The 18,235-nt window shown below is 35.5% G+C and overlaps 1 protein-coding gene across 1 annotated transcript in view; it reads left to right on the plus strand.

The window, feature by feature from the left end:
* Positions 1-18,235, plus strand: part of SRGAP1 (SLIT-ROBO Rho GTPase activating protein 1) — a 110,183-nt gene that overhangs the window by 40,162 nt on the left and 51,786 nt on the right. Inside the window, exons 2-3 of the mRNA XM_026667795.2 lie at positions 9,997-10,192; positions 11,610-11,772. Of these exons, the coding sequence (XP_026523580.1) occupies positions 9,997-10,192; positions 11,610-11,772 (359 nt within the window). The remainder of the gene's footprint in view (positions 1-9,996; positions 10,193-11,609; positions 11,773-18,235) is intronic.

The following is an 18,235-nucleotide window of genomic DNA, read 5'->3' on the forward strand; positions in this document are numbered from 1 at the left end:
TCTTCTGGAACTCTGCTCCATCTCCACACAGGATCTCTGGAGCTCAGTCAGAGTCGGCTCCAGAGTGAGCTCTCTTGATAAGGCCCTTCTCCTCCAATTCCTCAGTTTGACCAGGCAACGAGCTCTTGGAAGAGTCCTGGTTGCGCCAAACTTCCTCCATTTGAGAATTATGGAGGCTCCTAGAAACCTTCAGTGCAGCAGAAATGTCATTTTAGCCTTTCCCAGATCTAAGCCTTATAATAATCCTGTTTCTGGGCTCTGCAGGCAGTTCCTTTGATCTCATGGCTTTTGCTCTGCTACAGTTTAGTTTACTTTATTGTCACTGCACCTCGTACAACGAAATCAAACACCATCTTCAGTGCACATCATGACCATAAAAATAAACAAACACACATCCTTCACCCTCCGCACATTGAACCGAAAACCCCCAACACCACACCAATACTGTACTATACAGCAGAATTCAAAAGAGCTACTGCCCTGGGTTAGAAGCTGTTTTTCAGCCTATTTGTCCTTGCTTTTATTATTCTGTACCGCCTGCAGAATAATAGTTCAAAGAAAGGGTTCCCAGGATGAGATGGATCTTTGAGAATGTTTTGAACTTTCTTAGGCAGCGGGAGCTATAAAGCTCTTCTAAAGAGGGGAGAGGGCAACCAATGATCTTCTGGGCAATGACATTAATCCTCTGGAGTGCTTTCCTATCTGCCACTGTGCAATTGGCAAACCATAGAGGTGCAGTATGTTGCAGTGCTCTCTATGGTGCAGCGGTAGAAGGTCACCAGCAGTTTTTCATTCAGTTGTTGTTTTCTGAGAAGTCTCAGGTAGTATAATCTCTGCTGGGCCCTTTTGGCCAGTGCTGCAATGTGAGCACTCCAGGTCAGGTCCTCTTTTAACACTCAGAAACTTAAAACTGGCCACTTGCTCCACTTGGTCACCATTGATAAGCAAGGGCTGGATGTCTGATCTGTACCTTCTATAGTCCACTATAAGCTCTTTGGTCTTATTGGTGTTGAGGACCAAGTTATTGCCTCCATACCACGAAAGCAACCGGTCTGCCTCATCTCGATAGGCAGACTCATCCCCCCCGGGGATAAGTCCCACTACTGTTGTACCATCTGCAAATTTAGCAATAGTATTACTAGTGTAAGTGGGAATGCAGTCATGCACATAAAGAGTATAGAGTAAGGGACTCAACACGCAACCCTGTGGTGTACCAGTGTTAAGAATAAGGGCTGAAGAGGTATGATTACTTCATCTGACCCTCTGTGAGCGGCCAGACAGGAAATCCATAATCCAAAGGCAGATTGAATAAGAAAGTCCAAAGTCCAGAAGTTTAGATACTAGTCTATGTGGAAGAATTATGTTAAATGCAAAACTAAAATCTACAAAAAGCATCCTCACATAGCCCCCTTGCTGATCTAGATGAGTCAGAGCAGCATGAAGAGTGATGGCTATAGCGTCCTCTGTAGATCTATTTCTTCTGTAGGCAAACTGGTGTTTATTAAATGTATGTGGAAGACCAGAAATGATGTGCTGGCAGACCAATTTCTCAAAGCAATTCATGATGATAGGAGTGAGTGCTACTGGTCTGTAATTGTTGAGGTTATTGAAAGGGAACTTCTTTGGCAGCGGAACAATGGTGGAAGCCTTCAAACAAGATGGAATAGTGGACTGGGATAAAGACCGATTGAAGATCCTGGAAAAGACTCCAGCCAACTGATCAGCACAGTCTTTTAGCACTCGGCCAGATATACCGCCAGGACCAGCAGCCTTTCTAGGGTCCACAACCCTCAGAATGCTCCTCATCTCCTGTTCCTCCACAATGAGGTGGGGGCTACAATTGGTGGTTGGTTGTATTTTATGGTGGTTGTATTTTATCTGTCTCTGATGTCTCCACTTCAAAGCAAGCAAAGAAGTGATTCAGTTCCTCGGCCAATGAAGCATCCCCCTCAGCAGGGATGACATTGGTCTCTTGATGGTTTGTAATTTGTTGAATCCCTCGCCACACCTGGCTCATGTTATTGCTATAAAATTATCCTCAATCTTCCTCTTATAATCAGTCTTGGCCTTCTGAATACCTTTCTTCAGATTAGCTCTGGCAAGTATCTTACCCCATCACTGGACCTAAAGGCCTTGGTCTTCTCATGCAAGAGGTGCTGGACTTCCTTGAGTATGCATTATCAACTGTGATGCTTCTATAAAGAGGTGTGCAACTTTCCAAATCATATCCAATCAATTTATTTTACTACAGATAAACTCCAGTCAAGATGTAGAAACATGTCAGCAACGATAAAGAGAAATGGGGGGGGGGGGGACTAGAGCCAAATTTCAAGTGTTGCTGCAAATGGTTTGAATACTTGTGCCAATGTGATGTTTCAGGTTTTTTTAAAATAAATTTACAGACATTTCTAAAATTCTGTTTTCATTTTGTCATTATGGGGTACTGAGTATAGATTAGTGAGAAAAAAATGAATTTCAACAACTGTAGAATCGGGCTGCAGCATAACAAAATTGACAAAAGTGAAGGGGGTCTGAATACACTCTGAATGCACTATATGCATAAACCCTGGGAGAAACATTGTAGTAAATCACCACGTCCTTGGTATCTATGATATTTTATTATAGATTTTAATTATTGTTTTTATTTTATACTAGAATTTGTAATTGTATATTTACTGACTGTTTTTATTTGTTCTGATCTCTGGCTTATGACTGTAATAAATTGAATTGAAATCCTTGATAACAATCTTTTTCAGTTGAAATAGGTGATATTAATCGAAAAAGGCAGCAATTCTCTTTCTATCACTGATTTTAATGGCCTATTTCAAACTATCGTTAAGAATGTTAACAGAGTTGCAATACATTTCTTGAAGAACACTGGTATATTTTGCAATTTTTTTTTAGTAATATACAATAAGTAAACCATGGAGTCTTAATATAGAGTAATATTTCACACAGGGTATGCACTACTGTAGGTTTCACAATTTATTATTCAGATATTCATTGTTTGCAATTATTGCTTCCCCAGACAAACAGATGAGGAACAATTAATGTCGGTGCTTTTGGCAGAAATAATTGTTGTGTTCGCACAGAATCAAACAATTCATGTGCAATTTCATTTTAAAGGAGAAAATATTCTCTCTTTCCTGATGAAAATAATGCTTTACAGTCATGGTATTGTCAGAACTGTATTATTCATGACAAAAAGTAATTGTGGAACAATAAACTTCGGAATTTCCTGCAGAAGAGGTTTGTTGTGAGCATGATATGTGAACAACTGTTCTTTTGATAGAGAGACGCAAAGAAATGAAAATATAGCATTCTTATTGCAAGGGACAGTAAGCCAGTTTGGCGAGACAGCAATTTGTAAAACTCAAAGACTGAATTCGTGTTCTAGAAAAATCATGTTCTTACATGGATGATACAAATACAAGTTCAACTTTAGAGTAATAGGAATATTGACAACAGAGAAGAAGTAGGCCATATATAAGTACAATTCTGTTGCTAGGCAGAATAAAAAGATACTCGCGTGCATACTAGGTCCTTGGCAGTAAGGCAAAGAGGTCTGAATGTAAATTTCATATAACTTATATATGACATCTTCTAAGATAAGTTTTCAGCCTTCAGGGATAGTAAAGGATTTATTGACTAAATTAGTCATTGAGGCCAGTTGTTTCCGTAAATGCTGTATTTCAGCCATATTCAGTGAGCTGCTTCTAAATGTCTTATTGAACAATAATAGGTGTCATTCGGTGCTTTATGACACTGAAATAGGTACAGTCTCAGATGAAACTGACATGATGAATGAGGCCAAGAAAAGAGATACTTTGACATTCTCACTTGGCAGCTATTAAGCTATGTTCTCTCTACATACTTAAAAGGAAGAACAAGTGCAAATACTTAGGCTGAGTATCTAAGATATGGCAGAGAATTTTGGAATGATAGAATTAATGACTACTTCAGAAAGAAGGATGTGGTTTCCCATGCTGTGGGCAAATGACTCCCCTAAAAATGCAGATGGAAAAGATCAAAAAGTGCTTAGAAGTGATGAAAGATTTATAAGCACTCTTGGTGCCAAACACTAAACTGGCTTATCTCTTTGAAAGTGTCAGCACACTTGATATCAAAAGCTGGATATCTTTGCTTTGCTGTTGGGTTTTTTTTCCTTTACATTGTAATTCTATGATATCTACATAACAAATCCAAACAGAGGAGGGTTTTTTAAAGCAAAAAATATTTTGCTATTAAGGTAGTACCTAAATATTTTAATAGTGCCTACTTTTGTTATATGATATAAGCTATTTATTAATAGAAGAGATTATTTGTGGCTTAGGATTGAAATGTAGGATCCTTGGTGCTCTCTCAGTTTTAGTACACTGATGATATTACTTAACTTGGTAATGAAATGAAACGCTTGGCAAGAAAACAACAAGCTTAGAGAGCACCAAGGACCCTAAAAGCTACTCATTTGAAAACTATTTGCAACAAATGCAATTAATACACGATGAAGTGAGAAGAGATACAACAGTTAGTTTGGTTGTTAACAGTTTAATTAACGATTTAAAGAAGCCAACCACCAATTCTTTCTCCATCATCTTCCCAAGGTCTCAGTTCTCATGCTTTCAAGAAGAGGTGGGAAAAACTGGAACAGTGTCCTATATCACACCTATTCATAAAATGACTTTCTCTCCTTTCACTAAGTGCATAGTAGAGATTAGATCGGTGCCTTCAGTACACCTACCTCTTGTTTATATGAAAGAGATGTCATATACTGTACATAAAGTTCTTTCCTGGGTCCTAAATGAAAGCTGGGCATGATTAGGGTTTCTAATGCAATTGTGGAGCCTTACACTTGCATAGTTACATATTTCAGGCCCTTGTGCACTATTTATAAACATAGATGTCAAGGCATGAAGCCCAAATAAATTTTTTCTTCATCTACATATTGATTAATAACATAGAGAAAACTCTTAAATCAAGATGTGTATATAAAGATATACACATTTGTGTATGTGTGTGTGTGTGCGTGTGTCTTTAATGCTGAGTTCTATAGGAGCTATGGTGGCACAGTGGTTAGAATGCAGTATTGCAGGGTAATTCTGCTGACTGCCAGCAGTTCAATTCTCATTGGCTCAAGGTTGTATTAGCCTTCTATCCTTCTGAGGTCAGTAAAATGAGGACCTAGATTGTTGAGTGGAATATGCTGACTCTGTATACTGCTTACAGAGGGCTGTAAAGCACTGTGAAGTGGTATATACAGTAAGTCTTTCCATCTTATGTAGCAAAACTTGATTTGATTTGTGTGTATGTGTGCTTTTAAGTTAGTTTTGACTCTTAAGAATTGCCTGGATAAGTCCCTGCAGTCTTCCTGGCAAGATTTCCTGAGTGGTTTGCTATTGCTTCCTTTCTCGGTCTGAGAGTGACTGGCCCAAGGTCCCCTAGCTGGCTTTCTGGTTGCAGGAGGACTAGAACTTATGATCTCTTGATGCCTTAACCGTTCCACCAAACTAAGTCTCATTAACTGTAATACACTGTTTACACTTTTTTTCTAACTTTAAATTGTAAGTCTCACTTAGAATTAAAACACCTGAGTTTGCAGCTCAAAATACTGCATATTGAAAACAGGGAAGTTTTCAATGGAACCGTACAATTTTAAAACAGGTGTAAAAATGTCACTTTGAGGTGTTTTTTTTAAAGAAAGATCTTAATTTTTAAATATCTATGAAGATTCTCAGTCATCCGGGTCATAGTTATCCCAAAGTGCTTTTTCAAGAGGAAACTGGACTTTCTGATATTTTTTTTGAATATATTTTGCTTCTCATCCAAGAAATAAAATGTCTTTTTTTAAAAATGGAAAGTTCAGTTGCCTGTTGAAAAAGTACTTTCAGGACGTCTTAATTTTTAGTTGCTTTTCTCTTAAGGAAATATTTCTCTACATAGTGGAATATGTTTGTAAGTTAATTTAAGAAAAGTCAGCCCACATTGCAATTAGGAATGTAATTGGATTCAGTTTTGTGCTTGTTCTTATGTCAAAGCCTGTGCAAGTTCTTTAAATGCCAAGGCTGGTGGATTCATTCCTTTGTGTTTTAATTCTGAATCCTGTGGAGAAAGTTGCCTCCTCAAAAAAAAAAAATAAAGCTTTTCAGAAATTATTTTTTCTGTGTTTTCATGCTCTTACTGTGTAGTGAGACTGCTGTTTGAGACAGCTTTTCCCAGCAACGAAGTTTTAAAGCTTCTTTATTGAGCATAGCCATATGACATTGAATTATGATATAATTTTGTTTTGAGTGCCTGTTCCTTAGCGATCAATCTATAGCAGGGGTGTCAAACTCGGTTTCATAGAGGGCTAACTGCTAATTAAAAATAAGATTTCAAGTCTGTTTGGCAACTCTTTATAATATACATTAAGCATGTCCTGTAATTTATCCACGTTATCTCTCTATATAAAATAACATAGAATTAGTACTGTCTGTAACAATTATCTTTTGAGGATTTTCTTCAATTAGTTGTAATTTTAATATTTTGGGTAATATAGAATTCTGTTGAACTTATTATATCTAAAAGTGTAATGTCTAGTGTTTGTCTAGTGTTTACTAGACAAATTGGTTCCACTTTGTGTCTGAACAAAAAACAGTTCCTGAAATATATTTGCACTTAGCTGCAAAAACAGAAACATTAAAAAGCAAAAGTGTGTCGATTTTTTCATGCCATGTTATTCCTGATTAAAGCAGCATCTCATTCCAATTTAATTTTCAATGTGAATGTTAGTGAAAAACATTTTTAATAAAACTCCTGAAATTGAGTCTTAAACTTAGAATTTACAAGTAAGAAAGAATGGGTGTCAGTGTACATCTGTGTTTTATTCAGCTGCTTACACTTTGAAACGAGGAACAGGTTTAAAGCATGAAAAGACCCTGTTCTTTTCCTTGAGTTTCCAGGTCCATTCCTGCAGAGAGCAAAATAGAGATTTTGTTATATTATGATGAACAGATGTCGTGCCAACACTTCATTGCTGGCATTGCTGGCATAGATGGCTGGTTTCCACAATAGAGATGGTGCTCAAAATGTTACTCAGCACTATGATGTTTACAGGTCTACCAGATTGTGGGTGGGCCAAGTGCCTTCCATTCAAAAGTCTGAGAGAATAGGCAGCCAAATGACTCTCGGCTGTGACTACGAATAGCCAAGAACGAAAATCAAAGACCTCTGCAACTACGTGGAGTATTTTGGCACTCTTATTACTCCAATGAGTAGATTTTTCAACAAACTAAACAGCAGGGCAAAGGGCTCCTTGCCAGAATTGAGTTGGTTGTGGGGATAGAAAATTAATTCTTAATTCAGAAGAATAGCTGCATTAATCTATAGCAATACAATAAACCCCAAAGATTGTTATATAACTTCAGAAACAAGGTGGTTGATTAGGCAACAGATCTAGCAGGTTTTAACTTTCACTTTCAATTCCAGTTCATGGCAGGGGCTAAAAAGATGTATAGTGGAAGGGGTGTCTGTATGCACGCATATACATATATACATGTATATACATATTTTCTTTATATGCTGAAGATCTTGTTAATTTATAGTTTTGGTTCCAAATATTCAATTGGTGCTTCAGTATATAGTTTTTATAGTGAAAGAAACTACAATAGTTTTTCCTAGCAGCATTTTTTAAAAAAAATAATCAAAATCAAAATGAAGAAACATTAATGATGATTTCATTCTTTCAAGAACCACTGAAATTCAGCCTTTTATTTTGTCTGTGAATAGTTTTGTATCTTGGATGGTTAAAACTCTGCACCGAGGAATATGTGGAAGTAAAGAAAAAAACAAAAATGATATGAAGAATTATTGTTTAATTTTTCTCTCAAGACAGATGGTGATACTCCCTTAGGAATGTTCTTACCAGCTCCACTTTAAGTTATAAACAATTTCTCCAGCATCTGCTGAGCAACCTGCTACTCAGATAACACCCTGAAGGGTTTTTGTTGAAGGAGATGTTTTACAGAATACCCTGAAGAGAGAAGGGACACATCATTGAATTTAAAATGCCAAAGAAAATCTGGAATCCACAATTCAGAACATGCAGGAATGCAGGCCTACATGCAATATTGAAAGCTAAGATTAGATTAAAAATCAGCAAAATGGCTAGAAAGAAAAGTAGACCGACCAGTGATGAGTTTGTTTCTGAGCCCAACGAGTTATATATAAAATATAAACTACTTGATGTTTCATCATTCAATGATGAGTAAAATCTGTATTTATCAGCTTCCTCCACAGAAAAAAATATTGTTTGGGGAGAGAGGATAGCTGATATTATAAGAGTTCTCTAGAGCTTTGGATTGTGAGTTCTTTTCATCATGCTGGATTTCTTCACTTAACATTGCAGCTGTTGGATCTCATATCTTGTCTATATGAATGTACTCTGATTCATAGTCTTCAAATCGCCAGAATAAATTCTTTTCTTTCAAAAGCCGATTGGAAGCTTGGTGAATTTTTGTTAACATTCTGAATTTCTACTGTTGTCAACATGTGTTAAATAATTACATATTATTATGCCAAATTAAATTCAGGCTTGACAATTAATTTCCTACTAAAATATACATACCCATGACTTGTAGAAGATTATGAACAGGTTTTAAGATCAGAAGGGGGAAGAGAATCTTAACATTTATTTCCTTTTGTGTGTGTCTGTGTATATGTTTCATTTGCATTTAGAAAAAAATATGAAATAAGCTGAATGTTTATAAGACATGGAGTTACTACCACATGAAACCTCCTCTCACTTTGCAGTGTTTTTAACATTAAGAACACGTCATGTCATTCTGTGATGTGTTTCTTTGTACACATCTGCTAAAAGAAAATGTAGAATACAGTGACCATGTTGTATTTTCTATAGATGTTACAAGCAAGTAATGGAAGAGGTCAGTTCTAAAAAATACTTTCCTGGCTCTCATTTTCGAATGTTAAGGCCAGATCTATTTTTTTTTTACTGTCCTTCATTCAGCAAACAAGATATTTAAGTCTTTAGGATACTTATCATGTATTTGTCTATGCTGCTGTGAATCTATAGCAGTAGCTGAAGATACCTGACATTTATAATGAAACATTATAAAATAAAATACTAACATTACCTTCAGAAACAGTCAAAGAACCAAAAAGATCAGTAGGAAGAGATTTCCACAGTTACAATAGTATTCAGAAAGCTTTAGAAGCTAATTCCCTTCAAGGCTGCCTGAATTTCAGGATGAAAAGGTTAGGATGATCTTAGACAAGGCACTACCAAAAAGCTTCCGCTTTTCATAACAATCAAGGAAATATAATTGCTTAGCACATTCAAAACAATGTGTTACATCATTTATAAAATGATATAACCATGCCAGGAAAGTTACAAATCTTGGAATATTCTGTACTATGTAACATCCATTATTGATTATCAGTGTTAATGTATACTTAATGACCACATAGATGGATTTGCTCAAACATTTTAGAGGTGGAGAAATGAAGCAGATACTCTATGTTTTAAATTTGTTGGAGACCTCACCCCAAAGTTTACATCAAATACAGTATCTTTGTGCCAACCATAAAACAGCAAAATTTGAACTGTTTTTGAACTAGTTATATCATTATGTAAAATAATGAAGATAATATGGAATCAGCCTTTTCCTCCAGACATTACTGAGAATAAAGCCAGAATTTATATTGAAAGCAGTATTTCCCAAGATCTCATGCAAAGTGGAAACAATATATTTGATTTGACTGCAACTTCCTTAATTTCTCCAAAATTCTTACTAATAACCAATGAATTATTTTTCATTACAGGTTTAACATGTTTCCTTTGACAAGCATCAAATGTAGCCTGTCCACGAACCATTTGTATATTCTTGCTAATGATCTGATTATTCTTAAATTGTATGGTATAAACTTTATCAAAGTATGCATATGAGAAAGCTTGCTGGTAAGTTAGTAAACTTCTAACCACACTGCTATGTTTCCATCTAGAAATTCGAGCTCAGCTAATAGAACAACAAAAATGCCTGGAGCAGCAAACTGAGATGAGAGTGCAGCTTCTTCAAGACTTGCAAGACTTCTTTCGTAAAAAAGCAGAAATAGAAACGGAATATTCACGCAGTCTTGAAAAGTTAGCTGAAAGGTTCATGGCAAAAACAAGAAGTACTAAAGATCATCAACAGTACAAGTAAGCTGAGGTTCCTTGTACAATTGAAGGCTTAACTAATTTTCAGAATAGCTGTGCAATCAACCATCGTTTGTCAGACAATTTTAAGAGTTTTTTTTTGCACTCAGCCAATTTTTCTAAAGACATCCTAACCTTTTTAAAAATAGATATTGTACATGAAATATGAATTGTGATTAAAGAATGACTCCTAAATTATGATGTGAAACAAATCATCTTATTTTGGTCTCATAATCTGGTTATTAATATTGTACTCTAGACCTAACGAGGTATGGCGAAGAAAGTATCTGAAAACAGTATTTCCTAGGCAGATTATTCAGATATGTGATTTGTTCCTAGACTATGTCAAGTTATATTAGATTAATACTATGAATCTGAATACAATTCATTTGTTTTCATTTGAGAGTTGCATATTTGTTTAATTTCAATGTTGTTTATTAAAATAGCAACATTTACCCTTTTGCATTTTGATTTTTAATTGCATCACTTGAGAATTTGGTGATTTCAACTATTTCCCTCCCTTACAAATCTTGGAATATTCTGTATTCTGTACTATGTAGTGTCCATGGTTGATTATCAGCGTTCGTGTTAGTAACCACATAAATGAATTTTCTCAAGGAGGAAATAAACATTTTAGGGGCAGAGAAATGAAACAATATTCTATGTTTTAAATTTGTTGGACATCCAACCCCAAAGTTTATGTCAAATACAGTGCCTTTGTGCCAACTAAAAAACAACAGCAAAACCTGAATTGTTTTTGAAGTAGTTATGAAGATTAACATAGAATCATTTTTTCCTCGAGACATTACTGAGTATAAAACCAGAATGCCTCTGCTTGTTCCACTTTTTGTGCCACCTAGAGAACAGCTTTTCCAGTTTTATTATTAGCTTCCCACAAGGGATGTCCTCTCCCTGAATTATATCCTATATTTCAAGCTACAGCTCTAAACTGTAAACACTAAAGCATACCATCTGGACAGGGCCTTATTCACCATTGTTTGTTGACTTCCTGCATATATATGTGAATGCTACTGATAAAAGCAGATTTACAGAATAAATACATATATGTTACTTTTTAAAAATGTAATATTTATTTTAATATTTATTTATGCCTGTATTTAAAAAAATGTAAACTTAATGTCTGGTTGCAAACTTATGGCCTTTAAAAAGTTTAAAATCTAAACTGTCCTTAAATATCCACTGGAAGGCTTTACTGTTTTTTCAGAATGTTAATTTTCAGCATTGAAAGGGTACTTAATGAATGTTAAGATATAATTCACACATAAATATAATCCTGAAAATGCTGGATTTGTTAATTATTGATATAACGTAATGGTTGCAAATGTTTTAATTAAACTAAATAAAACACCAATGGTGCCTGCAATTGATATGAACTATATAACATATGTATGCTTACTAGGAAAGACCAGAATCTGCTATCTCCAGTAAATTGTTGGTATTTATTACTCAACCAAGTAAGAAGAGAAAGCAAAGACCATGCGACACTGAGCGATATTTACCTGAACAATGTCATCATGCGTTTTATGCAGATAAGTGAAGATTCCACGAGAGTGTTCAAGAAGGTATAATAATGTTGTTTCTTTCATTTCCAATGAAATAGAATAAAAGACATAATTTGAAAGCAAATACTCTGCAGGAGATTAGTAATTGACTTCATTATGACATTTTTCACTATAAATATGGAGAACAGGCTTTTTTGGTGAAAGTGACAAGAATATACAATTTTAAATACAGAAAAGCTAAATATGACATGCTTAAGTATACTGTGTTATCTTCAAAAAAGAGAAGCTAGTCTATGGATAACAAATCTAAGGCAATGTACAAGATAATTCTATTATTTTTTAATATTTGGGAGGAGTTACATTTTAATGAAAAAGAAAACTTATCAATCTTGCTAAAAACTCCACCTTAAAAAACTGCAATGAACTTTCTAAATTCTTTAGGTCATTCTTGAGGATAAAACAAAGGATATTGAAAAATCACATCAGAGGATGAGTTTGTCTAAATTAGGAATGTGGTAATGATCTAAAATTCTGTACTTCTTACTTTAATTATAGGAAGTGAACTGTAATTAACTATGCAAGCTCACTTGCATAGTTAATTACATTATTCTGTGCCTTCCATTTTGACAAATTCTATCAGCTTTTATAATAATTTGTGTTTACTAAGGAAACATTTTGAGATGATAGCATGTTCATAAATATTTCAACCAGAACTTAGTTTTTAAAGATATATTTTGCTTTCTGTTTTAGAGATACATGGAAGAATAAGCATTTTCACAGAGGTTTGCACTCTTTGCCCTGTCAGATAAATTATCTCTAAAAATCTATTGAACTTACTGTTTAGTTATGTACCATTTACCTTAACTTATGGAAAGGATAACTAAGGGGAGATATGGTAGAAGTCTTTAAATATCTGTAGAGTTGAAACACAGAAAGAGTGATCTTATTTTTTATACTGAGAATACAGGACCAGATTAAAACTACAAAGATATATGTAGGTTCAGTATGAGAAATTTCCTGACTTTACAGAAATATTAAGCAAATGAAAGTGGTAAGTTCTCCAACAATGGAAGCCATCAGACAAAAGCTGAATAACCATCTAAAGATCACTAATGGAATTGAATAGGTGGTTGGATCACATTTAAGGATGTTTCCCACAATATGATTTGACAATAAGTAATTAAATCCAAATTTATGTAACCTGGGCTGTTTCTTCTCAGAGGTTTCACACAGTTACTAAGATCTTTTAGATACCCATCAGGGTAAAGTAACAACAAATTAACATTTTGGATGACAGTTGTATCTATATTTATTTGGGAGAAAGCTTCATTGTACTCAGTGGAATACTAAAGATGTTTGTTAGGGTTTGAGGATTAACCCCTAGAAGAGTATTGCAGCAGTAGTCAAGCCAGGAAGGCCAAACGAGAGTGGAAGGGCCCCAGAGTATACACACACTGAAAACAAACACTGTTTGTAGTTTAAATAGTTTTTAATCCAGTTAGAGTTTAAGCATTGTCATTCAGTCCATTAAGTCATTCACAGTATTTCCATCCAGTAAGACTCACTAGTATAGTCCAAGTTAAGAGTCCTTGCAATATCTTTATCAGCCGATAAAGATATCTTCTCCTCCTCGGTTTCACTCTCCAGAGAAACAAACGCTGGATATTCAGTAGAATTACGCAGTAAATCAGCAAACAGTAGAAAACAATAACAGTTCAGTCACAGGCACTCACAGTCAGTAATCACAGTTAGTCGCAGCAGCACACAGTAACAGACAGTACACAGTTACAGCCAGCTCACAGTAAGCTTTCCAGCTTCTAATGCTTCCTTATATTGTAACTTCTAACCGCACCCTTAATCGGCTAATTGCCTGCTGCATTGTGCTTAAAGTGATAAGCACTTAAACCATGATATCTAAGTTTTATATATTTATTCACCCAAACCATATTTGGTATCAATGTTATACCTAACATACTCCCCTTTTGGGTGAAATAAATATATAATACCTTACAATCTTATCCCATATTTTTCACAACTCTCCTGGTGCTTACTGGCACCTTGGGCTTTAGTAAAATTATCAGCTAAATTGTCCTCCGACATACAGTACTCTAGCTGAATCATCTTACTTCTTACAGATTGTCTCACGTTTAGGTATCTTAGATCTGTATGCTTGCTCCTTGTTTTTACTCCAATATTTGTGGCCATTTGAATTGCTGCCTGATTATCTTCATGTATAATTATAGGATAATCTACAGTTATACCTATATCAATTAACATTTGTTTATACATTATTAATTCTGTACATAACAATGATAAACAGGAGAATTCTGCCTCCATAGTAGACAAACTTATATGCTGTTGTCTTATTGACTTCCAACCTATTAATGTCTTACCCAGCATTATGGCTGTTCCTGAAGTCGACTTTCTAGTGTCTCTTTCTGATGCAAAGCTAGCATCTGCATAAGCACTCAAAATTAAATCACCCTTTGGTTCTAAATACAATGAATAATTCATTGTCTTTTTAAGATATCTTAATATCCTCTTAGCTGCAATCCAGTGTCTTTCACTTGGTGCAGAATTGAATCTAGCCAACTGATTCACGCAGTACGATATATCTGGTCTAGACCAATTACTAATATAACTCAAACTACCAATTAAAGATTGATAAATCACCTTATCAAACTCAGGGCTTTGTTCATCAGTGTTGCTAAACTCCTGACTCATTGGAGTCTTAGCTGGCTTACAAAGCTCCATCTTGTAATCTTTTAGCAATTTGCTTATCTTATCTTCCTGAGATATCTTAAAACCTTTCCGTGTTTTCTTTATATTCAAACCGAGATACTTCTTTATCTCCCCTAATTGCTTGATCTTTATTCTCTTTCCTAATGATGCTATTATTTTATTTGCTTCATCATTAGTTTCAGTTATCAAAGCAATATCATCTGTGAATAGTAATAATAATGATACTTTCCCATTTGTCTCCCTCTTAAACAAACATGGATCGGCTAAACCAGCTTTAAATCCTATATTGTCTAGTTCCTTTACAATATACTGGTTCCATTCATAGCCTGATTGTTTAAGACCATAGAGACTTTTCTTTAACAACCAACAATCATTATTATCCTTATTTTCACCTTTAATACCAACAGGTTTATTCATATAAATAGTATGTTTTAATGGGGCGTGCAAGTAAGCAGTTTCCACATCTAGATGGTTAACTATATAGTTTTTACTAGCTGCCCACACTAAAGCTGCCCTCAAGGTTGCTGCCTTAAGACTAGGTGCAAACACCTCATCATAGTCATTAGCATTCTGCCTAAAACCTTGGGCTACTAACCTTGCCTTATGGATTAAATTACCATCTTTATCTATTTTTACCTTAAATATCCATTTGCAGCCAATGGATTTCTTTCCTACAGGTAATTTGGCATTTTCATACACCTTCATATCTCTTAATGAATTCAGTTCCTTATTCATTGCTGCATACCATTTTTCTTTTTCCTTATTAGGATACTTTTTAATTTCTTCAACAGAATTAGGAACTTGATTAATCTGGCACACTGTGTTAGCCTGGTACCTATCAGGCGGTCTAGATACACGTGTTGTTCTTCTGGGAATTACAGGGCTTACAGGAGGACTTTGTTGAACTACTACCTGTTCATCTTCCTCATCCTGTTCAGCTATTGAATCTGTTTCTTCCTTTATGGGCACTATTTCATCCTGTATTTGTCTCTTTACTTTATTTTTAAAGTTACAGGGATAACTAATGGGATTTCTATAGGATTCAATAATTACATCTTTATTGGTATCCTGTTCTAATTTCTCCCATCCTTCATGTTCTAGAAATTGGGCACTAGCACTACATAACACTTTAGATGTGCCTTTCTCCCAAAATCTATATGCCCTATGGTTTGCCTGATAACCAACGAAGAAAAATCTTTTAGCTCTATGTTGCCCTTTTTTTCTGAGTTGTGCAGAAATATGCACCCATGCTGGTGCACCAAATGTGTGCAGGTAACTTAGATCAGGTTTCCTGCCATGCCATCTGGTAAATGGTATTTCACCTGTTGTTGTATTAACAACGTTGTTCAATATGTTATTAGCACACATTGTAGCCTCCCCACAAAGAATCAGGTAACCCAGAATCATTTAACATTGTTCTAACCATTGCCTGTAGTGTTTGGCCTCTTCTTTCAATAAAAGCATTATGTTCTGGCCTGTATGGAGCAGACTTCTTATGCTCTATTCCAGCTACTTTAAGTCTGTTCTGGAATTTGTTATTAATAAATTCCGTACCATTATCTGTCACCAGGGTTATCAGTTGCCGTTTAGACTTTCTTTCAGCAAACCTAAGCCAATTGAAAAAATGTTGATATGTTTCAGTTTTGCTTTTCATTAAATAGCAAAACCCATATCTAGAATAATGGTCCATAATGCTCAGTATATATCTAGCACCTCCCATACTGGGTTTCTTTGGACCTATTATGTCTGCAAATACTACTTCTAAAGGTTCTTTTGTTTTGAAACCATTTAGCCTATTTGCAGGCAATACCTTGCTCTTATCTTCACAGCAAACATTACAACGCAAATATTTATCACAAGGTTTTAACCTTATTCCTTCAGATAACTCAACTGTACGTTTTAGCATTTTAAAATTTACATGCCCCAAACGCCTATGCAATAAATGGATACATTCTTCATGAGGCTTTATATTATTAAATACAGTTTGAGCCTCCCCTTTCTTACTATTATCTAATACATATAATGTTCCATTTAAAGCTGCAGTTACCCTTTTGTTATCTTTTTCAATTATGCAATTATTATCCTTAAAAGTAATTACATAACCTAATTTATCTAATACCCTTACTGAAAGCAAATTAAACTTTAGTTGCGGTACATACAACATTTTTATATCCTGGTTTATGTACGGACAACGTGCAAAACCTTGACCTTTCGCTTTCAGGTTCCAGCCATTGGCAAGAGATATATGTTGAGAACTTGTAGACATTTTTATAAATTTTGTCTTATCTCTTGTGATGCAGTGGGATGCGCCACTGTCAACCACCCATAAATTATTCTTCACATCAGAGTTGCTTAACGTGGCTAGTTCAAATGCTTTCTTTGGCTTTTTTACATTCTGGCTTTTTCTCTTTTTGCAAAATCTTGCCAAATGTCCTCTGCCTCCACAATTAAAACACTTTTTAATTGTGTATGCTGTCGAAGATAAATTCTCTTCTTCCAGGTGCTTTACTTTGCTTTGCTGGTTTCTTTCAAGCTTTGAAGATAATTTCTCTTCTTTCTTATCTTCTCTCAGCTCGTCACGCTCACACCTTCTTCTGGCTTCTTCTAGTAGCCTGCCTGTAATCTCGGTTAATGAGAGGCTTTCTTTTGGCAATACCTCTAACGAAGTCACATAGTCATCATAGCTTTGATCTAATGAAGATAATATTATGTAGACTTGTTGCAGTTCATTAAATATAAGCTCTTTTTCTTGCAAATCTTGAAAAATGCTCTTCATACAGTTTAAATGAACTAACATATCTCCATTCCTCTGAAGATGCGTTCGAAAAAGCTTCCGTGTAAGATTTATATGTGCTCCTACACTGTCCCGAACATAAATCTTCCTGAGGTTCTCCCAGCAGTTTGCAGCATTTTCTTCTCCACGAATATGGACAAGCTGCTGATCACAGAGAGTCAGTCCTATGATGCATAAAGCCTGCTCATTCTTCAGTTTAAAGTCTTGTAACTTTTCGTTATCATCATCATCAGCAGGATCCCAGCTACTCACATCTGGTGGGTTTGCTATAATGTCCCACAAACCTTCTCTGCGTAGAAGTAAACTACATTTCATTGACCATGAAACATAGTTTGTTCCATCCAGCCTGGATATCATGGACAGTTGTGACAAATTTACTTGTGCCATTGCTCTTCAGATATTTTGACTATTTTAAACTAATTAAAACAGTTTGTTTTTACAGTAATGTGCAACTCACATCAACTCTCTCTGCTATATCCTGGTTAGTTAGACTATGCTGCTGGGCCCATAACCAATGTTAGGGTTTGAGGATTAACCCCTAGAAGAGTATTGCAGCAGTAGTCAAGCCAGGAAGGCCAAACGAGAGCGGAAGGGCCCCAGAGTATACACACACTGAACACAAACACTGTTTGTAGTTTAAATAGTTTTTAATCCAGTTAGAGTTTAAGCATTGTCATTCAGTCCATTAAGTCATTCACAGTATTTCCATCCAGTAAGACTCACTAGTATAGTCCAAGTTAAGAGTCCTTGCAATATCTTTATCAGCCGATAAAGATATCTTCTCCTCCTCCGGTTTCACTCTCCAGAGAAACAAACGCTGGATATTCAGTAGAATTACGCAGTAAATCAGCAAACAGTAGAAAACAATAACAGTTCAGTCACAGGCACTCACAGTCAGTAATCACAGTTAGTCGCAGCAGCACACAGTAACAGACAGTACACAGTTACAGCCAGCTCACAGTAAGCTTTCCAGCTTCTAATGCTTCC

Source organism: Notechis scutatus, chromosome 6 (assembly GCF_049901735.1).
Source record: "Notechis scutatus isolate UNSWTSFEM ecotype Mainland chromosome 6, rNotScu1.2, whole genome shotgun sequence".
Taxonomy (NCBI): domain Eukaryota; kingdom Metazoa; phylum Chordata; class Lepidosauria; order Squamata; family Elapidae; genus Notechis; species Notechis scutatus.